Source organism: Pholcus phalangioides, unplaced genomic scaffold (assembly GCF_987345545.1).
Source record: "Pholcus phalangioides strain wild (caught in Gottingen) unplaced genomic scaffold, Ppha-v1.0 ptg000042l_1, whole genome shotgun sequence".
Lineage (NCBI taxonomy): Eukaryota > Metazoa > Arthropoda > Arachnida > Araneae > Pholcidae > Pholcus > Pholcus phalangioides.
The window spans coordinates 19,853,565-19,877,777 of NW_028301628.1; the positions used below are offsets into that span (position 1 = coordinate 19,853,565).

The window sequence follows — 24,213 nt, forward strand, 5'->3', positions numbered from 1 at the left end:
TTCAATAAAGTATAGAGAGAGACATGTTGGTGGTCTGATTCCATGGTATAGCTAGTTTGTATGGTATATAAAATGTGTAGAAACTGTCCTATTGCAATTCTTCCCCCCCCCCCAAAGTATTCTATTGAAGTGAATATTTTCCTGCATACTTTCCCACACTAAGAAATCTTGGCTCATTCATTTTATTTATATTGGATATAACTTGCTGGGATCCATCAACAACATTGACGCCAATATGTGAAAGTATAATCATGACTTTTCAAACCAAGTGCAACTTCATTCTATTGCCACGAGCAATTTACTACCGTGTGAGTTGTGCCGGAAGTGAGAGTTTGTGTACCTAACAGTCTGAGTACGTATATAGCATTGTCTGATTTTCAGTGCTGACATCTATATTTATGAAGCAAAGGGAGCGATTGAATATTTGTACCATTGTAAGCCTGTTGCTCTCTGTGGCGAGACTTTTTAACGGAGAGATCGGCTCACATTCGCCCCTAGAAGTTGGCAACCAGAAAACCAACTTCAGCCGAAAAACCATTGTGGTGATGGTGGGTTTCAAACATGGGTTCTCACAATGTGAATCCGTCACTGTGACCACTCAACCATCACAGCGGCAGATGCCTCTGACTATATAGAGTTTTAAAATTGCATGCATAATATGATAAACTTTTGCTGTCCAGCAAAATAAATGTATGAGTATTATTTATTTGCTGGCTTTTGTTATTTTATGTTTATTTTTTATACTTAATGTTTTTATTCTTTTCCAGCCTCGAAAAAGATCAAGCAGGAAACTGAGCACTGGTACTTATCAATGCTTTCATATTTTATTGAGTTTATATCTGATTATTGATTCAGGCCTCGCAGTTCTCCTATTTTTCATACTTTTCCTATGTTTTAGAAATGTCTTCCTAGTTTCCTACTTTCATCACAATCATCCTTTTTTACCTCAATTCCTATCTTATCCATCCCTTTTTTTGTTTACAGCCAACATCCCACCACGAAAATTCCGAGAAACTGCAAAATATCACTCACTGCCTTCCCACTCCCTCTGTTTTTGACGTGTTTTATTCACAGCTCACTACTGAAAGAGAAGAGGAAAAAAAATAAATTTATCAGTTCTACTACAGTTGGGGATGAAGACAAGCCTATCTTTTTGCACCCATGCTCAGTCTAAGTGCTTAAAATAAGCATGAAGTCCAGTGGGGAAATTGAATCTGTTTTGCATATCATATGCTATGAAATAAGGAAGACAAAAAAAAGATTGGGAGACGAGGGACAGACTGCCACAAGAGAGGTTTAAGGAGAGACTAGGGTTTCTCTTTCCTGGGGTCCCTAACGAGACAGAGCCTGGGCCACATCTGATTTTACGGGGGTGGTGCTTTTTAGTCACTGGCTGAATCCAGTTTTTTTACCTTCAGAAAATAACTTTAGCGTTTTGTTTTGTTATTTTATAGCCTATGTGTGTTGTCCACCTCAAGTGCCCCAGCACACTTACAGATAACTTAAGTGCATAAGTGGAGATAGACTCGATAGTGTGGGGAGGGGGATGATGAGCACCACTAAAATGATCTATAAACATGCAGCGGGCCGCTTAAGTAAACTGTAAATGCATAGCACACCATTCAAGTGATCTGTAAGTATGCTGCGAGCCATTTAAAGTAAACTGCAACTGAACTATTTTCCACTTAAGTGAAGTGGGGGCTTGCCGCAAGTCGCTCAAGTGATTTGGGAGAGTAAAAAGTTTGAGAGATAACAAAATAATTTTCAATAATTACAGTCAGGTAGCTGTTTAGCGTAGCACAAAGCTACCCTCAGCCAGACAATGGTCTGTTGGAGGTCAGAAACTTGAATAAAGAATTATTGTGGGGTGTTTTTTTGGCATTTGAGAGGGATGCCAATCCATTGCCTCTGCTGAAAAGAAATGCTATTGCTGCTGGAAAAATAACAGAAGGGAGGATGAAACCACCTATTTTTTAGGGATATTTTTTGTTATTTCCCCCTACTCTGTGCTAAGGCTGGCCGATATGGTCCTTAAAACAGGGTCATAAATAAAAATCTACGGGAAACAGAAAATTAATTTAGACTGTTAAATGGTAGATAGGATATTTCAATGCCTAACATAGGACCAGAGTAGTCAAAATATGAAATTTTGCACTTGAAGTATCAGAAATTTTAAGAGTTTCACGAAAACAAGTATGTAATTTTTTTGGGTGTTTTATCACTCATTATTATAAGGTTTCAAGACGATGTATATATATATATATATATATACACAATGTCACTTTATTGAGTCTGACATCATGTTTTGCAATTTAAAAGAAGGAAAGATTAATTTTAATTTTGCAATATTCCTGCATACGACCCAGGTTCTGATCTGGAGAGTTGGTGCAAGAGATACACATTTAGAGAGACAAATAATTCCAAAGAGATTTTGAGTTTAACAAAAGTAATTTATTAACATGTTTATTAACAGATGCTATTTAGGTTGCAATTAAGCAGTTAACAACAAACTAATTCTCAAATAATCATACCAGTCTGCATGCAAGTCCGAAGAAATATCACAGTCCAAAGTGGCGGTTGTAGCTAGACGATACTCGAACTACACAGGCCATGACTTCAGTGACCTTGAAAGAGCGACCAAGGTCATGATCCAATGATGAGGCACAATGTGGCGGGAAGCATGGCAAAAAAGAAATGTCATCAGGGAGAATACAGTGAAAAATATTCAAAAAAACTCAGACTGATGGGAGGCAGACTTATAACAGAAAGGGGAAAAAATTGCCCACAATTATAAAATTGATGATCTACGGGCTACACAAAGGACTAAGTTAGGTTCAGAACTGAAATTGATACCCAAATTTTTTGGTCTGTATGAAGTAACAAAAGTGAAGACAGACCTAAGGTAAAAAAGTTCGGTGAACATTCAGGGTCCTATCTCAACTGGTGTCATAAAACATGTTTTTAATACCTCAATTTATAGAGTTATAATTGTGTTCTCATGAATATTGTGTTCATCTGTTTTCTCGTGCTTACACAAATATTGTATTTATTTAAAATGTGAGTGAGCCGCTGGATGGCCAGGTTGGGGGATTTTTAGTTATAGCTTTGTCTTTTGAAAATTATATAGCCTTGTGGCACACATGAAAATGACTACGATTAAGATATAGAAGGATCAACGAGAAGTTATCTACATTAGATGGCGCGAAATGTTATTTTTATGTCTGAGAGCGTAACATCTTGTTTTTTATATATATGTGTATGTAATAAATGTTTAGAAAATTCATGTGTTTTTCTCTGTGAAAAGTTCACATATATTAAATTTAGTATGGACTTAAGTGCTATGTTCAAGCCAACTCACATGTTGCTATGCGTTCATATGCGAGAGAGAGAGGCCATATTATGAACCAAAAAGCCACTTAGAGCTTGTCATCCAATGAGACATCAGATTTTCACGATGAATGAAAATTAAAGTCAACAAACCAATAATTTTCTTATTTGAAATCTGATTAGTTATAATTTCTGATATGTTTGAAATTTCGATAATGAATCATTTAATGTTCATGATTTAAACTTGTTTTTTTCCAAATGAATTGTTTTGTTCTCAATAACAGCCAATACCTGATAGTGGCCACATTTTCACAGTTTCGTTAGTGGCCATTGTTGTGAGGTTTTACTGTATATTTATATATCGCAAAATTTTAGTCATTGACATACATGGCAGCTTTACATCTGATCAGTTTTTTAATCATAAATTTTTTGTCTCACTTTTATTATTTTAACACTAGAACTACCGGAATTTTGAATTGCCCAGAATGTGATAGAAAGCTTTCATTTTGATCACAATATAATATATCCCACTTATAACATTTTTTTATGAAATCAAAAATTCTTTTTTAAATTTATCAAAAAACATACTTTCTTCAGTTCGTGGTCAGTTGCTTTCAACTGACTACATTCACAGTTCCTTGGCCGGAAGACTTTCACAAGAGATCTATTGAATGTGCCGTACATTCAATAGATCTCTTTTCACATATGGAAAGTATCATAATTCCTGTTACACATTAGTTCTATTCCAACCCCTCACAATGGCTGAATAAAAAAAAAAAGGATTTTGGCTGAAAGGAGAGAAAAAAACATCGCGGTTGGACATCTCACAACCAGCTATGGGAGAAAGAAAAACAGAATTGTCTGATTTCAATACACAAGGCTCCCACTCATCCTACTTTTTGGTGAAATGTCCTACTTTTTCTACTAATTCCATTCATATAATTGATTTTAATTCAGGAAGGAATCATTGATATATTGCCAAACATTACAAATTATGTCGAATGCAATTAATGATTCTGCCAAAGCAGAAATTGTATCGTTTTCAAGGTTATTTGGAAGGGGGGGGGGGATGTGAACCATTTCTTTTATTAATTTTTCATTTGCTTTGTGTGAGGGTTCAGCAAGTAGAGCAGCAGTCATTAAAAACTTCTGTTGGGATGGAAAAATAATTTTTCATTTACTACTTCATGGTCTTGGACAGTAACTAACATACATTCATTCAAAATTATGGTGCACATTTTGTGTATAGGTGAATTGACAGTTTGCATAACAAAGAAGTTGAGTACATAGGTCTATTTTAGGTTTGGTGATTCTGATGCTGTCTGATGTGTTTTTAGGGCATGCAGAGGCATAAACAGTGTTTACAATGCCAGCAAAGAGCTAGAAATGAAAGTGCTCCATTTGTCAAAAATGATAACACTGGCATTGAACAGTAAAATGTAAACAAATCCCTTTGAAAAAAGGGGACAACACTGTAAAACGACCCGTTCGCCTTTACTTATTTACATCAGATCTTGTAATCTATACATTCTGCACTGTGCTTTTGGAGGTGGTTTCGAATTCATTAATTAATTAGTGGTCTCGAATTCATTCGAATTCATTAATTAATTAGTGGTCTCGAATTCATTCGAATTCATTAATTAATTAGTGGTCTCGAATTCATTCGAGACCATCATTAGCGTCATTCTTAATTTGCTGTGTATTGTCAAAGAGAGTTGACAGACTGGATTGTGGAACACTTAAAAATAATAATATTATTTGTATTGTGAGGAGTGAGATAGACAGGAAAGAATTATCTGTGGTTGCTAATACTGTTTTGGCCAAAAATAGTTTTTGTAACCAAGGCATTTCTGTCATTTTGCTTTGTCTTGAGTCAATCTTGTAGGATATTGAAATAGTGCTTAGTGCTATGGAAAAAAAAAATAATTTAAAAATTTAATTTTTTTAAGTGATTTTTTTTTTATGTTATGATCATGTTGTCTGGGGGGGGGGGGTATCCTCCCCATCCTATTTTTTATAATTTTTTGAGTGGGATCCCTGAATACATCCGGTTTGACCAAACAAAAATTGTATCATCTGTCAAACAGGATGTATGGTCATCGTATTTGAAACCAGGACTTTTTTCCGGATATAGTTGTCAAATGGTCATTGTTATCAGAAACCACAAGTCCTGATGTGATCACATTAAGCCATGTGCACTGTATATATGTAAGAGAGCTGAGAGCTGTATGATGCTGATTGAGTTGTGCGTGGGCAATTCATAGTTTGAAACATTTATCATACACTCATTGTATTGTTATAAAATTACAGAATTTCTGTGGTTAATTCAGTAATCAACTTAATGATTTTAACTGATCTGTGCATGGTATTCAAGATCTACATTTTTTCTGTTGACCAACTGTATATAATAGAAATTGTTTTGCCATTCGCCACCTCCTACTCTGAGAACAGCTTTTTTGTCATTTGGTGAAAGTTCTGTGTTATTTGGGGTCACATTGTAACACAATGATAAATATCTCTTCATCACCGAGGGAGTCCATAATAGATGTGAACAAGAAAAATTTTTTTTGAATTGTTATGTTTTTTCAAATATGCCAACTGCAGTCAAAGCTCATTTTTGCAAAATGCTCAAGTTAGAAAACCATTGCATGTTCTTTGATCAATAAATCCTGGGAATTCTTAACCAGACTGCTAGTCTGAAAACATGTCTTACAGTTGAGGATGCCTCTTGGTTAATTTTTTGGTTACATATGTGATAGACTATACATTCTACAATAGATGCTAGCACATTAACATCACCCTATCAAGCAATAAACTGGCAACCATAATTATTGTTCTAAGACAAGTTTAATTTTTAATTATTTGAAAACCAGTGATCAAATAACAATTTTTGAATTTTTTCATATTTATATTTTCTGTTTTAGTGACTTTTTATTATTTTTTATAGCGGCACAAATTGCTCAGACAAAAAAAGGCTGTATTAACATTGAAACACCTGACTCGATACTTGTGAATACAAATTTGAAGGTATAGATTAATATTATTTTTCAAAATGTTTTTCTTTGAAATGGTTTTAAAATTCGTTTTTTATAAAATTTAATTTGATCATTTCACTGTTATTTGAAGGGGAGGGGAAGATAAAATATGGATATTGCCATTAAATAAAGTGATGGTAAAACTCGGCAGAGGTTAAAAATTGTAATGTCACCTGGCGACAAAAAAAAAAAATTAGCCATGAGTAGTTGATAGTCATGAGTAAATGCCATTCATTTGTTTCAAGAAATTATCAAAGAAATGGCTGGAAAACACACAATGAAGGTGCTCTTTATTTGGGCAGGGGTATTTTAAATATACTGTAAATGTAAATTCAGTCATGAAGAAAAGTGGCACCAAAGTTTGGAATTCACAGCAACACCCTTCCAGCAACAATTAGATACAGAGAAACCGTCAAAAACAGCATCAAAAATGAAAAAAGTTCAGATACTTAACTCGTTCTGACACAGATGAGCTTAACAATGGTTTATGCAATGTAAAGAAAACATTGTATTACATTCAGCAAACCGTGATTTTGAAAATACCATCAAAGTTACATTTTGAATATGTAGTAAAATATACGTAGTTTTCCCAATCAAAATTGTTATTTTTGTGGTATTTTTCCTTGTTTTGAATGAAATCTTGATTTTTTTTTTCCTCACTTCCATCAAATTTCTAATAGAGGGGTTCTACATATTATATTCATGTAAGATAAACTGAGGTGAGTAGAAATTGAGATAATACAAAAAAATAAAATAAAAAATCTTAAAATATAATTTTGAAGAGTAATTTCACTCCTCCCCAAAATTTTAAGAGGTATTTTTATAAAAAGAGTAATATTTTTTTATCAATGAGAAATTGAAAAAAACTAAAATTTGAAGGAGTAAAATTAAATTTTGATGAGCAAATCATGCATCTAGATGCGTATTGGCGAACATTGGGCAAGTGTAACCAATACGTTATTCTCATACTTACTTGAATTGATTTTATCAACTGTGGTATGAAGCTCCTGAATCAGCACTATTCTATAGACCTAGCAGATGAGTGTCGAGAAATAGAGGAACAATGAAACGTCATAGATGTAGTATTAAAAACCATTCCAGAAGCATAGGTTTTGGTGGTAACTGAGTTCTTGTCGACTACATAAATAAAAAGTCGGTAAAGATACTGGTTTTGTAATTAACCAAAGTTATAAGACTCATCTGCAAACAAAATTTTGAGGAATTGTCACTACATCTATCTTTCAATGGCCCAACATTCAAAAAAAAAGTATGATTAGAAACAAAGTTTTATTATTTCCTTCATTTCTCAAGTTTATAATCTGGGAAAATTCACATTTCCTTTATCATTCGTAATATTTACGTGATGAGGGGGATTATTTCATTGTGAGTTTTTTTCATACTAAGGTGGTTAATTAGCTTTCATTACCAGAACCAGAATACTAAAATGTTTGACTTTTTTATGGTTCAGATTTTTTTTCCACTTTCTTTTATGATAATTTTGTGGATGATTTTCAAGTGCAATCAGCCATAGGTTTGCCACTTATGATCTCCTTCAGGCAAGTGGGAACAACAACCCACTAAAAACTAAAACTAATCTCGGAAAGGGGACAGAAAATAAATTTAAAACATTATCCCTGAAAATAGAATAATTTGAAAAATCTACTCCCATATTTTCAAGAACATTTTCATTATATATATATTTTCATTGACTTCAACATAAGTGCTATGTTGAACTTGCGCTGATGGAAAAAGCAGTTTCACTTACCTCAGTCTACCTTAATTGGTTTCTTTATGCATGTTCTTCGAAGAATCACACACGCATACCTAGTTATGATACAGTTCAACTGACTGATAGGTCAGACACAGAATTCTTGACACTACAATAACAATGACAGAACTCATTACAGCTATAACAAAAAGCTAAAAGTGATAAAGCCCATGGGCGTGACTTGATCCTAAACAAATTTTTACATAACTCTAGCCCAAATGCAAGATAAATTTTACTATCAATATTCAACTATATTTTTGTTTCTGTATGTGTCCTAGAAAAATGGGCTGAAGTGATAATCTGTCCAATCTATAAAAAAAGGTGATCAAACACTCCCTGTAAATTATTGTGTGACTGCTTTGGTCTGAAATATTTTAAAGTTATTCACCTTGATTTTAAATAAAAGATTTAATTTTATTTAATTAATTAAATTAATTAAATAAAAGGTTGAATAAAAAAGGCATCGTTCCAGAAGTACAGGCTGACTTCTGCAGAAACTATGGATGTGTGGAGCTGCTTGTATGCTTTCTTCGTTATTTTAAAACTGCTTTTGACTCTATTGACCACAATATTCTCTTCCAAACTTTGGGAAATTTGGGTGTAAGCAAACATTTTATAGCTGTAATTCGTGACATACAAAAAGCATCTTTGAAGATCGGGATCCTGTTCGACCTGACAGATAGTATAAAAATTACCCATAGGGTTCTGCAAGGAGAAATTTTATCCTCTGCTCTTTTCTCTTGTTATCTAATCGATCTTGTTAAACTGCTAGAGGAATCTCATATTGAACATAAAGTTCGAAACTTGTACATTGTCTATTTTACACCGATGATGCGGCCATCCTTGCGAATTCTCCTTTAAACCTGCAGAGAAAAATAAAAACTTTTAAAAATTTCTTTCACAAAAAATTAAAAATTAATCCTTTAGAGGTAGTCGCAAATTACACATATCTGGATGTTCCATTTTCCTCCTCAGGTTATTTTAATTTCGCAAAATTAATTTTCCAGTCAAAATCCAAATCGGCAATAAACACAGTATTACCCATATTAGCTGGGCAAAAATATCCTCATCCTCTGTAGCATTTAAACTCTTTTCCTCTCTTGTTTTTTCAGTATTTTCTTACAGTTCTGCAATCTGGTCCCTTTTTATCTCAAGAAACTTGAACCAATCTTAACTCGAACAATAGAATTTTTCATTTAGACAGAAAAACTCCCGGATATAGTTGAACTTGGGCAACCAGACATTTCAGCATATCTTAAAAAAATTTATATTACATTACTGGCTCAAGATTGAAAAAATGCCGACCAACAGGCTCCCAAATCGATGCTTTTTAAAGCTTTGTGTTAGATGTGAGGCGAGTAGAAACAAAAAATACAGTTGGCTTGCATATTTGTGGAAAATAATTGATAACAGTGGTTATTGTTTTTTTGAAGAACTCTGGGCTATCATCCAATACTATATTCCTGTTATTCTAAACTCAACATCCAACACACGTAAACTGACATGGCTAATAGCCAAAAAGCATTAATCTTTCTCCCCACTGCAAACAACTTAAAAACAATTTTGGTCTTCAAAGCTGCCTCACCGACTACAATGTTCCACTTAAATTTAAAAGAACTTTCATGCAAATTTATTTCTGTGCATATAGGTTGTTCATAAACAGGCGAATCTAAATAAATTCACAGGTATTCGTGTACATATTGTAACTCCAATGAATTTGAGACCTGGCCTCATGTACTAATAGCATGCTCTGCTCAGCTTACAATTCTTTTAGATGCAAATATTTCGGCATACTCAGACATACAACCTCTTTCATTGCCTTTCTCAAAAAATTGTGAAAAAAATCAAAATTTCCTATTTCATTTGCTGTCTGATATAATATCTAGAGATCTTTTTGTGGACAATCTCTTCACCTGATAAATACATTTTCAATTTTTTATTTACTAACATGTTGCAATACGCATATATTTCACTAGCCATAATCATCAAAATTATCTTGCAAACAGAAGAGTTCATTTATTAAACTAATTTTTTGTGTTCTTTGTAAACTGATTATTTTCAATTTCTTGTTCTATTCTTGTACTGTATTTGTTATTGTTGCCACCTAAATTGCAAAGGCTTTTTGCCTAAATCAATAAAGATTATGATGTTTGTTCTAAGTTATGGGAGTCTGTATATTTTCGATTATTTTCTTAATGAAATATGTAGTGTTTTTCTTTTTGTAAATTTTTTTTTCCTTCTGTAGGCATTGTTAAATAAACACACTTTCTCAAGTCTTCCACCATTGTATCAATATCGGTTAGTACAGCTCCTACCTCCTGCAGATCGAGTAATAGGAGCTGATTATTCAGTTCGCTTGACTGCTTCTGCCCTTAGTAATGAATTTTTTACTCAAGCATGCCAGGAGTGGCGGGAACGGCTTCTAGAAGGTGAATTCACTCCTGAAAACCAAATGAAATTGAAAATGGAAGCTGAAAGAGAACATAGCAAACTTGATCCTTGGAAGGTATGCATGTTATTTGAATTTTAAAATTTATATTTTATTAAAGGGGAGAGAAGGGATAAAGAAGAAAAGTTATTGCTTGAAAGATTTTAATTGGTTTTGCATCATATGGCGAGCTGTACTCACATGAAGATACAACTGAGACACACTTAGGTTAGGTGTATCCTGGCACAAAGCTGTAGTGGGGGAGGAACTTGGGGATCTGGTCCCCCTTCCCCGAAATGTGAGAAAAGGGAAAAAGATGGACAAATCTATTCTATCACTTTGGTCCCCCCCCCCCCCTTCCTGAAATGAAAGTGGTCCCATCCCCCTGAATGAAATTTCTGACTATGGGCCTGTCCTGGCACAATGACCCAGGTTAATAAGACAACTGTCTAGTCCACGAACCTTCATGAATTTAGTACCTGCTATGTCATTTTTATAGTTTCTGGGCACACTGATCACCTGCAAATCTCAGTGAGATGTGTGAAGAAAAAATTTCTTTGAATATAGTCATTCAAAATCACTAAACTGATCTGATTATAGCCTTTGTGTGCAGAGAATTAATGTTGTGTGATAAAAATGATTTAAGTATCTAAGTATCTTAATAAAAAATATTTGAAAAGATGTATGTTTAACGGGGCTCCCACTCATCCTACTTTTTGGTAAAGTGTCCTACTTTTAGCCTACTTTCTTAGTTTTGTCCTACTTTCTGTCCTACTTTTTTTTACCAAATCCTGTCTACAAAATTTGTATAATTGATTTTAATTGAGTAGGGAATCATCTATTTAATGCCAAATAATATATAAGTAGTAAATTGCAATTAGTGATTCTGCTAAAGCAGAAATTATATCGTTTTTAAGGTTATTTGGGAGGGGGGCCAAGGTGTATGTGGACCATTCAGTGATTTATTAATTTTTCATTTGCTTAGTTTGAGGATTCAATGAGTAGAGTAGTCATTAAAACTTCTGCCTGGTTGAAAAAAAATAATTTTGTACTTACTACTTCATAGTCTTGATAGTAACTAACATTCATCATTCAAAATTATAGCACACATTTTGTGTGTAAGTGACAAAACAATTTGCATAACAAAGCAGTTGGGTACATTAGGCCTATTCTAGGTTTTGTGACTCAGATGATGCCCTTTAGCATTCAATTGTCTTCTGTATTTTTAGGGCATGCAGAGGCACAAACAATATTTTCAATGCTCAGCAAAGAGCTAGAAATTAAAGTGCTTTGTTTGTTAAAAACGATTACTCTGACATTGAACATTAAAATTTAAACAAATCCTTTAAAAAAAAAGAATAGGCAGTGCAGTAAAACTATATGGTGTCCACTTTGACTTATTTATATCAGACCTTTTAATTTACATATTTAGCACTGTGCTCTTGGAAGTGGTCTCGCAAGAGTGTCATTCTTAAAAAACTTACATACCTTCATAATTTGCTGTGTGCATTGTCACAGAGAGTTTACATATTGGACTGTGGAAGACTCCAAAAAAAAGAATGTAATATATTGTGAGGAGGACAGAAAAGAATTATTTGTGGTTGCTAAGATCTTATTTTGGCCAAAAATTGTTTTTGTAACCAAGTCATTTTGGTCATTTTGCTTTGGCTAGAGTCAATCTTACATAATACTGGAATAGTGCTATGGAAAAAAAATAATTTTACAATTTTTCAAAAAAAAAAATTTTTTTAGGGATTTTTTTTATTTCTATTGTGCTATATGATTATGTTTTCTAAAGGGGAACCCTCCCCCGTCCTACTTTTTCTAATTTATTGAATGAGTCCCCTGGTTTAAATTTCTTTATTACAACTTGTGTTTACTGAAATTTCAAATTTCCATTATATAGGCTCTTTATAATTCAAGTTGCACTTTGAAATGGTCATAAAAGGAAACTACTGGATAAAATGTTATCAAACTTGGTAATAGTTGACAGAAGGTCATGGGATTCAATTTTTCACAAGAAAAAAAGTTCAATAACTCACCACCATTGGGGAATGGCGCTGTATACAATATTGTCAAACGAAATAAAAGACATGAAGACATTGGTTTAAAATGTGTAACAAAGCATGTGCAATATGGTGTTTTGGTGAAAATGGCCACCATTTTCTGAAAGCAAGTTAAATCACATTACTATGTTCTCAACAGTAGCTCTTAGCATATCAGGAGGAATCTTACAGACATGTCGGTGTATCACATTTTTTATTCCGCCAAATTGTTTATCACCATAAACAGTGGCTTTGAGTGTAAGCCAATCTTCTCTTTGAAAAGTCTTGTCATTGCAGGCAATAGAACTTACATCATTAAATTTCAGAAAATATATCTTCACTGCCATTTTCTCATTTACAATTTGGAAAATGAATGGCATCAACTCAACTTGTAACATGCGTAATGCTTATATATATGCACTTCCATTTCTTTCTTAAACATTATTACAGCTACAAACTTGGTCTATCAACATTGATGCAATTAACTACTGCTTTACCCCATAAGAGGAGTCAGGATTGTGTTGATGTACCTATTGTGCTGTATGTGTTACATTACAGTAATTTTTGTGTTGCTTTGTGTTCTTATGTGCTCATTAAAAAAGCATTTTCTTTTTCTAATTGCAGATTAATAATTTTGAGCCAGTTTGGGGAAAAAAGTGAGTTGATTCTTTTAAAAATAAAAATTAGGAAGTAATTTTATGTATTGAAATATATGAAAAACTTTTGATGTAATATTTTTATGTTTATCACTTCACCACGATTGTATATTACTAAAAGTGCAGTGATTTACCACTTATTGCCTATAATTTTATTTTTTTGTACCTTCAAGAAACTGGAGAAATCACTAGACACACAGGCTCTGTTGCAAGAAGCGACACAAGTACTTACACCCTGGGGGGGGGGGGCTGGGTATCTTTGGCAAAATTAGAATTTATTGATACATCAAAGATTACATGTATTGCATCATAATTAAAATTATGTAAATCGAAGAATCAGATGAATGTCAAAATGCAAGGAGCACCAATAATAAACAATTATAGAAAGTTGTATAAAGTCATACTTTTTTATTTTATTACCAGATGCGCCCCGCTCCCCATCTGATAGAGACATCAGAGCGTTCCCGAAAGTCGGACATGCCTGGAAAATGCTCCAGGCATGAGCTAAGTTTCTGAGTAAGACAGCAAGCTTTTTTTTGCGTGAATGGGCGAATAAATAAATTGTAATCACAGTCAACGGACAGATATATATAAAATCTTAATCATCAATAGAAATCAAGAATAGATGACTTGATAATCTTCATCTTGAGCATCCTTTGCACACCCATCATCACACCAGGATCTATTATGTTTAAAATAAAATAAAATTGCTATTGACAAGAAAGTCATATTGCAAAATGTGCAATCAGAAGTTTGATTGTTCAAAGATTGTGTGTATAACAGAAAAGCGAAGCACCCCATTCTTCTCGGACAGTTCAATCCATCCAGTCGAATTCTTTCTTGAACATGTCACGATAAGATGTCGACTGATCATATACGTTTATTATATACGTACATTATATGCATATGCTTATATATGAATTGACATCATCATCGTGTCCCCCCAGACTTCCAAGTCTATCTCCTCCTATGCAGCACATCATCTCTGAAAATGCGTTATTGATTATTTAGTGATGAAAAATGATGACTATTTACATAATCTTCGTAACAATATCTAATACCTTTTGTTTGGCTTCTTATCCAAGTGATTCATTTTCTGTTTCTCTCCTTGTGATGACTAGCATACAGCTTTGCATGCTCTTTTGTGGTGTCTGTAGTTGTATCGTTTTGCTTGTGAGTTTCCATCTTTCAACTGCATTAGTCAATGCTGGTAGCACACAGTGGTTGAATACTTTCCTTTTCAGACATAATAGTGTGTTGCTTTTAAGAATCATAGTTTTTGACACAAATTCACCCAATCCTGATCCTGCTGTTTATTTCATTAGGATGCTGTTGTCCATAATATACTTTTCTCAGATATACATAGCTTTGCACTTCTTCCATCTCTGTGTTGTTGAACAAAATCTTATTCTATGAAGCAGAGTTGAACATAACTTTAGTTTTTTGTAAATTCATTTTTAAATCCACATGAATACTTACATTTGCCAGTTCTTGTATCATTTCTTCTAGGTCATCTGGGTTATTGCGAAATCTATTTCGCAAGCAGCCAATCAGGATGTTAAAGAAGACTTATACGCAAGCGCTAAGTTTCATTCTGGTCGCGATGTTTGACTTGGATAAACATATATTTTTTCTTTCCGCTGAGCAACCGAGAGTTAAAATTTCATAATCAGTCCTAGTGGAATCCTCTGCTAGCGTGATATTTTGTATCCTCTGAAGACATGCATAAGGAATTTTGATTTTTTTTCCCTTGTATTTGCCTTTTACATTGGTGATTTTTCTGAGTATTGTTAGGCAAAGTTTACCTACTCTTCTATGAACAATATCATCTGCAAAACGTAAATAGTTGAGAAATTTTCCATTTACTTTTATTTTCTCATCCCAATCAATTTTTTTTATGGAACAGTGGTAAAATTGTGCCATCCTGTCTGGCACTTTTACCAAGTTTAATCTTTGCTTTTCTTTTCCAAAACTTATTTTCCATCCAAATTTATGGTTGTAGTTTTTCATTGCATTTCTGAATGATATCAGTGTGAATCTTCTCTATCTCAGTTGCATATGGAGCTTTAAAAACAGCAGATGTGAAGACAGGGCAAAAGCTTTCTCAAAATCAATGAAGACCATACACAATGGTAATTTATATTCTTTTTGTCTCTCTATGAGCTCCCTGATTGTTTGTATGTGATCCATTATTGTACTAAATCTACTTTGAAAATCTGCTTGTTCTTTTGGTTAAGCGTCGTTTAATGTGGATTAAAGCCTATGTGTGAGCACTTTGGTGAATATCTAATAAATTACCAATTGAAGACTGATTGGTCAATAATTCTTGATATCCTTTTGAAAAGAAAATATTCACCCTTTTTGAAAAGAAAAACCATCATTCTGTTATATTCCAATTTTCTGATACATCCAATTTTGAGAGATAATTTATATCAAATAAAGCAGTTAGCATATTGCCACATTTTTCTCCTGCTTCCTTAACAATGTAGATTGAAATCCTATCTTAACCTGGGCATTTCCCTTTTGTCATACTTTTTACAGCCTTTGTCTCATAAATTAAATGAATTTTTTTTCAGTTTTATAACAAGACTAGCTGATACCCGACAACGTTGCCCGCCCCGTAAAAAATTTATATATTTATAGCTTATTAATTATTTCTTAATCAAAAAAATTTCTGCATCAAGTAAGAAAAAAATACTTTTATTTTTAAATATTTTAATTAAAATCTTCAGGCAATCGCTTGTGGATACACAATATTTTTTCTTTTTCCATCTGGTGTGTAGATGTACAAATTTTTTCTCCAGTAGGTTGATACCTGCCATTGCTAACAACTGGCCTTGCGCTTTGTTGATTGTCATGGCAAAAGCTAAACGAATCGGGAACTGTAATTGCTTGAAAGTGAATGGCATTTCTTCGGTGATAATTGCGGTACGTGGAATAAAGACGTCTTCTCCTTTGTCACATCCAGTTAGAATCGTTGCTTCAATGATGCAATTGTGCAATTTCTTCACTCAAAGTCTGGTGCCATTGCAGAGTCTTGGTATGTCCAAATTTCCTAAAAGCATTATAGGTGCTCCGACTTTGAGGGTCAAATTGTGTGGTGGCACACCCGGAATATCCAAAGGAGTTCAGAAATTCTGCAGGATACAGAACTAAATGTCTGTGACAGTGTCAACCGATTTGTAAGTTGTGGAGTCTCCTGGAATAATTTTTAGGATTTTTTCGTTGATCTTGTTCACACTGTAATTTTTCTGTGCCAGAATCGCTCTCAGAAAGCCACTCATGGTTTTGGTCATTTTGTTGAATGTTTAGGAAGACTTTGTCTGCAAGTTCTTGAACTGAGTTTAACAACTGGCAAAATCCATTTGGGAACTTAATCGGTCCAGTGCTTGGGTCTACTGGTTGGTCAACTGATGTGAAAATGATAGCAGTGCTTAGTCATTTTGCAGTTGAACTCGCATGTTGGTGGATAATGATAATTTTTTAACTTCGTGCCAGAGTGTTGATGATTTGAAGCAAGCATTGAGTTCATCAGTTGGCGTTGAACATTTTTATTCCCAGTTTTGCCTGCGTAGTTGTTGTTCTCTGTTGTTAGCGACGTCATACGTCTAGCTTGTGCAGCGAATATTATTCAAACGCCTTTTACACATTTTTTTAATTGAAACTATACCTATACGATGGGCGATTGATGAGATAAAAGCTGCATTATCACTTACAGGACACTCTGTATATAGGCTAGCAGAAATACCCGGCGCTTCCCGGGTTTTCTGCAATTAATGGGAGGATTGGAAAAGTGACAAACCGTTATAAAGGAATAAACTGTTATAATAACAGAATTAAAGGTGTGACAAACCATTGTAAAGGCATATATTCACATCTGAAACGCATTGGTGGGAACCACGGTAACCAAAGTAAACGTTCCGAAAGTAATTGTTGAGGCCCCAAAACTATTGTTGCCCGATAGTTTTTCGCCCATTTCGGGCATTTGCCCAGCTCTGACGAACTTTTGAAGTAGCCTACGAGTCAATCCCGGACCTGTTTGGTATATATGCAAAATCTGGCGACGACGATCAGTCTAAAACTGTAGATTTGTATAAAGAACATACATACATACTTTCACATTTATATATAAGATATAACCTTTTGATTTGAAAACAAAGCATAACTTTATAATTCAAAGTTTTTTAGTCTCTCCCAAAATGTGATATGAGGATTATATGAATAAAAGTAACTGCACAGAAGTTTTATTGTGTTTCCAAATAAAATTCTGTTACATCCCTTCAGTTAGATCACCAGCAAAGTCCTGCTCCTTTTCCGAAATGTATTGGGAGCGATTGGATGCCATCAGCAAAGTTTGTTGGTCGCAGCAATGGAGTGTCCTATTTCAGGATGAGTCCACAATCTTGTTCCAACTTGCAAAAAATGCAGGGGCCCCATCATGTCACCATCCAATACAGTGTTATCTTCACCCTAGGCTTCACATAAACATTGATAATATTCTTGAAAATTTTTGTCATTGACTACCATGATTTTAATTCAGCTTTGTTAATATGGTTTGAAACTGTTAAGGCAACAATATCTACTCTAATCATGCATAACTACATGTCTCATTGTATTGACCACACATCAACACTAGCTCCACCTGATGCTGCCCACTTTTTTTTTGCACACATGCAATGTGTCGAAGCTTTCTCGACTATGATGCCACTACGTTATTTGCAACACTTATATTTAAATGATAATGAAGCTCAATAATATGCTATTTTTCTTTTTCTGTTTAGGAATATGTCAGATTTTTGTGATCAAGGAAAACCATTTCTCATGACTAATAAGCTCAAGTCAACTCCTGACAATAAAAATGAAAAACAAATACCCTCATTAAAAATAAAGTCTGTGATGAGAAAATCTGCAATGATGACGAGAGGTGCCTCTCTTAAGGTACTGTGAATTGTTTACTTAACAAACACCTCTTTTCACTTCATATGTGTATCAAATATGCAAAGAAGTGTTAATGACTTCTTTTTTATAAAAATTTTTTTGGTGTAACCGAGAAGTGTCTGAATTTTACTAATTGACATTTTTTAGATTACAAGGTTTGAAAAAAAATTTAGTGTTTTTAGGACTGGGCGATGTATTGATTTATAATAAACCACCGATGTAAGATCCCACATTGATATCCCGATTTAACAATTTTGATCATGGCGATATTTCCTTAATTCTGAAGTCTAACATTGCAAAATATATGCTGATTTAGCTTACGTGCATGCAAGATTTATCAGGGAAATCCTATATCCTTACATCTAGTTGAATTAGCAATGCTGATTTAGCTAACACACTTGTGTGATGTATCAAAAATCTGTTGTTACATCCAGTTGAATTTGGCGATGTCGATTTAGTGAATATGCATTCACAATTTTTGTTATCTGATATAGACATCAGCAGGCATGGTAGAACAGATTTTGTGAGCGAGTATACATGCATGAATGCTGACTTCGCTTTCTTTCAGCAAACAAGGAGGAAAGAGTGATATACACTGCTGGCCACCCAAATTGCAACACCAAGAAAGACAAGAGATATCGCAACAATATTTATTTTGTAGATAACATGTTGACCAAGCATCAAATGATTAAATTTATAGACTTCTGTGAAGTGTGGTTCCTGCCAAAATCAGTAGCCAGAGTAGCCGCCATTGTTGGAGATCACTGCTGCCACACGCCTCGGCATTGATTCAAAGAGACTTTGGGTGTGTTCTTGGGGTACAGCAGACCAAGCAACTTCCACGCGTTGCCAAAGTTGATCTGGTGTGGCAGCTGGGGATGTAATCTGAGTCAATCGTTGAGCAACTATGGACCACATGTTTTCTATCGGCGAAAGATCCGGAGAGCGAGCTGGCCAGGGAAGCAATTCAATCTGGCGATTGACGAAGAACCTTTGGACAATGCGTGCCACGTGTGGTCGCGCATTATCCTGTTGAAATATGGCTGTGGGCAAGCCCTGAAGGTAAGGAAGGACAACTGGCTCCAACACCTCGGAGATGTAGCGCTGGCTTTTTAAAGTACCGGCAATGCGTACTAGAGGAGTGCGAGAGTGATATCCAATACCGCCCCATACCATAATACCCGGTGCAGGACCAGTGTGGCGGTGCATAACGCAGCTGTTCAGCATCCTCTCTCCACGGTGTCTCCAGACTCGAATCCGACCATCGTGGTGTTGCAGACAGAAACGTGACTCGTCAGTAAAGACAATTTCATTCCATTGTGCCGTCCACGTCCTTCTTTCATCGCACCATTGGCGGCAGAGACGTCTGTGGTTCTGCGTCAAGGGTAGACGAAGCAATGGACGTCTTGCGGACAGACCACTCTGCTGTAAACGGTGTCGAATGGTATGCGCAGACACTGGATGATCCGGTGCAGACTGAATGTGCTGTGCTATGGTTCGTGATGTGGCTGAGCGATCCGTCACTGCCATACGCACAATACGCCTGTCATCACGTGAAGTGGTGCACTGAGGTGGATGCGATCGAACACGTCAGTCCGTCGTACCCTCCTGCATCCAACGATCACATATCCGCATTACAGTTGTTTGGTTTCGTCCAACAAGACTACCGATTTCCCTGAAAGATAATCCACAATCTCGGTAGGCCACTATCCTTCCTCTGTCGAACTCGGATACTTGATCAAACAAAAGATGATCGCTGTTTTCTACGAGGCATAGTTGATCGTTTTTTTTGAAAAAACCACAAGAAAAACACAATTGCCGTACTTCAAATCGTTGAAATCTCCAAGCCTTAAATAGCGCTTTGAAGTGGCGCCACAGGCGCGCGTGATGTGCGTCTGCGCTGAAATTCTAATCATTTGCATATCTCACCTCCGCTAATGCATGTTGTAAATTTCATATTATTTGCATGCTTCCTTCAGGGTGTTGCATTTACGGTGGCCAGCAGTGTATATTCATAGATAGCTCCATGGTCGGTGGAGCTGGATAACCAATTGTTCAACTACCCTGTCAAAAAACAAAGTGCCATCTGTAGGAAGCGATCGTGCAGCTGCTGAAAAGGAAAAGATGTATTGTGACTTTGTGCTCAAGTAATGAGCAACTGTTTGAAAACATTAGTTCGGACATTAACAGAGGAGAATTGATTGAAAAATGTCAGAGTAAAGTAGTCGTATTGAGGCTATGCATGTTAATGTTCTAAGTTCAAATAAAGTTTGTTTTTGAAATTGTTAGAAAAAACCCAGAATACATTGATTGAAGCCACCGCCATTTCCTTGGGAGCCAACAGATTTCTCAGAAGCGGGATCCAGAACAGGACTGTGATAGGAGCCGAATATGTAATTTCTGGTGAGAACAGAAAAAAGACCTGGAGACACCGGCGTTGGAATTGGAAGAGTAGCCATCTTCAGATGACAGTTGCCGATATGAAGAACCTCATCGTCAAGTCGGAGAATTATGAAGAGGACTTTGTTAAAGGACTCCTCGTGCAGGCCATGGAAACCTGTCAAGAAGAAGCCAAAGCCCAGCGGCAGTTCGAACTGGAGCGTTTTTGGATAGTGTGTACATCGCAAAATATTGATAATGACACCGAAAACCGGTCAAACTGCATCGTAACTTCAGCATCTTCTTCGTCAAATCGCATCATACGACGCGATCATACGTTTTTTCTCTTTAGGCTTTAAGTAAGACTAAAATTCCTAACCTACTGAAAAAGTTGCATGATAATTATTTCATTTTTTCATAATGCTGTAAGTAGCTCTTTCAGACCTACTTTTCTTGACAAAAATATGGGAAATTGAGATTTCAAAAAACTGGAAATCGTCTTTTGTTACCAAATATTATGGCAAAAGTGAGCAAACTTGCCAATTATTGCTAGAATGGCAAGAAATGAAGTGCTATGCAAATCAGTGGATTAAAGTGAATTTTACAAAAGAAAGTTTAGCATGACAAATACAGTATGTAATAAATATTCATATTTATAGTGATAATTATTAATATATTATTTTGTAAGTTGCAAAATAATTTTAATCTTTGATTTTAGTGAAAAATAAAAGCTCAAGTTGGTTATGTGGAAAATATGGGAAAAACGGGACATCTAAAAAAAAGGTTGGACACCTAAGAAAATTACTGGAATGTCCCATGAAAACAGGATATATGGTCACTATGCATTCCCTGAAAAAAATCCTGTTTTCCCTTTTTGCTTGTATGACTTTTTTTGGCAGTAAATCATTTTGTCACATTACAAACTACAGATTTTTTTAAGTCTGGGAATTGGCACCTATGAGGTTGTTTTCTCTTGCTGTAGATATTCTGTTTTTTCAACATCGGGAAGTTCAGCCAACATCATCTAAAGGTGACTGTTTTTTTAGGGGTTTTTGTTTCGGCCAATGATAAAAAAAAACACCTACAATCCTTAAAATCATGGTTGAACTCACTGAGGTTAAAATGAATATCTACAGCGAGGAAAAACAACTCTTATGGTTGTGTATGTGTGTTGTCTGAAAAGGTTAAAGCACTATTTATTTTGCCCTTCCATTTTATAACTTTTGCTTTGAATTTTAGCTTTTTTTTAATATAATTCAAAAATATTTATCACCTTAAATAAAAACTGAATGTTTATTCACCTAGCTTGCATCATCTCTGGTCAACTCTGGAAAATCTTCACCGATATGCAGTACAAGAAGCTCTGAACAGTTGGTTTTGGATGAAACTAATGAGCCAAGTAACAAAAAAACAAAATTTTGTTTGGAACGTAAAAAGACTGCTTCAGAGAAGCAAGGTACTTGACTTGTTTTTTTGTTAGCTGAGTGACTTAAATTATTTTATCAATATTTTCTTGTCTTTTAAATGCATGAAACAGAATAACACACTTTCCAAAGTTGTGAAGCTATAATTTTAATATGAAGAGATGGTACTTTTTCGGCCTGGAATATACAGAGAAATTGAATTTTCTGGATGTTATGCTGAAACTGATATGTGGAAAGAAAAGTGATTTGTCTCCTCCGGGAATTGAACCTGTGTCTCCTTGCATACCAGGCAAGTGCTCTAACCAATACACCACAGACACAATTTTTAATTCCTTATAACATGCATTAGTAGCATGAAGCGCTGAGTGGTGTCATAGCAGCCGAGGGGAAAACAAATCACTTTTCTTCCCAAATATCAGTTTCGGCATAACATCCAGAAAATTCAATTTCTCACTATACTTTTAATAATATAAAAACAGAATTATATACAAAAAAGGGAAGTTAAATCTGAGGCACTTCAAATTATTTAAGTTTTTATTTATTGTGTATCACATAGCCATTCCCAGACTTATAGATGACTAGCAAAAATACCCGGCAATGCCTGGGTTTTTTTCGATCTCTGGGAGGATTGAAAAAGTGACAAACCATTGTAAAGGAATGAATTATAATACTGGCAGCATTAAAGAAGAGGCAAACCATTGTAAACACATATATGTATGTCTGAAATCCATTGTTTGAGAACCATGATAACCAAAGTAAACATTCTGAACGTGACTCTTGGGGCCTAGGAACTATTAGTTTTTTTCCCATTTCGTGTATTTGCCCTTCTCTGACGAACTTTTAAAGTAGCCTATGGTTCAATCCCGGCCCTGTTTTGTATATATGCAAAATTTAACGACAATCAATCAAAAATTAGAGATTTGTATTTAAAAAAACATACATACATACTTTCAAATTCATACAGGGTGTTCTGTTAATGGACCGACAAACTCAGCAGATTGTTAGTAGGCATCCTAGAGGAACTAAAATTGCAATGGAACATGGCGAACCACATTGAGAGGGTGAAGTTGCAAAAAGTCCAGACGAGACGAAAGGTAGATGTCAGTTGATTGCTGAATGCATTCATGGGTTTTCTCACCATATCTGACGTCCGTGGACACACCGGAGGATCTCGTACTGATTGATGTTGTTGCAGCAGACATCAAAAACATACCTGATATCTTTGAGCACATCTGGAAATCCTTTTTACGTCCTTGTAGATTGCGCAATGACATCAGTGGTGCCACCACCAACAACTCTTGTAATAATTAATCAAATATAAATCTTTTTGTAGTTATTGTACTTTTTGTCGTTCCAGAGTGGCATCGAAACCTGCATGCATTTTATGTGATTTTCACCCTTTCAAAGTGGTTTGCAACACCATGTTTCATTGCAATTTTTGTTCCTCTTGATGTCTACTAACAACTCTGAGTTTGTTGGCCCATTAACAGAACACCCTGTACATAAGATGATTGCAAGTCAAATCATTCATAAGTCTGAATCTGGCCGAGAAACGAGCAGTCTCATTCTAAACAGAGCTTTCCTACCAACAGTTGAAAGAAAAATAATGCAGAAAAAATATGCTGTTGTGATAAATTGGTAAATCCTATATTTTAATGGCATTAAAAAAAACCTATCAGTGCTAAACAGAATTTTTTTAATATATAATGGCCTAATTCTAAAAGGCAACAATGCATGCCACGAGAACATTGGAAAATACCTCTACATATTGCAAAATAGCAAAACTTCCTGATGCTGTCATCTACCTTCTATCTTTTAAATTAGAATATATTTGAATATTATTAAATATCATGTGTTTATATATAACTAGGGCTCAGTTTTTTATGACCTTAAAATTTAAAAATGTGACCATAATTTTCCCATTATTTTATTTCTTCTCTTGCAGTTATTGCTTCTTATCTTATAAAGTTGATAAATAAACATATTACATCAATTTGTTTTTCATTTTTGATTTTTCATCCTTCCTTCTGCTCTTTGGATTTTGGTAAAAAAATTAGATTTTACATGAGCTTTCATGTCGTGACGTCAATGACATGTCGTCATCATTACGGAAAACACCCATAGAGGACAGCCATGGTCATTTCCATCGAGCAACCATAAAATAAAGTCTTGGTGACCGCATTTAAGCAACTGGCAAAGCGTGACTTTGTTTA

The 24,213-nt window shown here is 35.0% G+C and overlaps 1 protein-coding gene across 2 annotated transcripts in view; it reads left to right on the forward strand.

Annotated features, from left to right (window-relative positions):
- Nucleotides 1-24,213, forward strand: part of Asx (transcriptional regulator additional sex combs) — a 72,044-nt gene that overhangs the window by 31,926 nt on the left and 15,905 nt on the right. For both annotated transcript variants that reach the window (XM_089255322.1, XM_089255324.1), the window contains 6 exons: nt 768-801; nt 6,275-6,354; nt 10,376-10,636; nt 13,228-13,259; nt 18,041-18,197; nt 21,882-22,032. In XM_089255322.1, the coding sequence (XP_089111448.1) occupies nt 768-801; nt 6,275-6,354; nt 10,376-10,636; nt 13,228-13,259; nt 18,041-18,197; nt 21,882-22,032 (715 nt within the window). The remainder of the gene's footprint in view (nt 1-767; nt 802-6,274; nt 6,355-10,375; nt 10,637-13,227; nt 13,260-18,040; nt 18,198-21,881; nt 22,033-24,213) is intronic.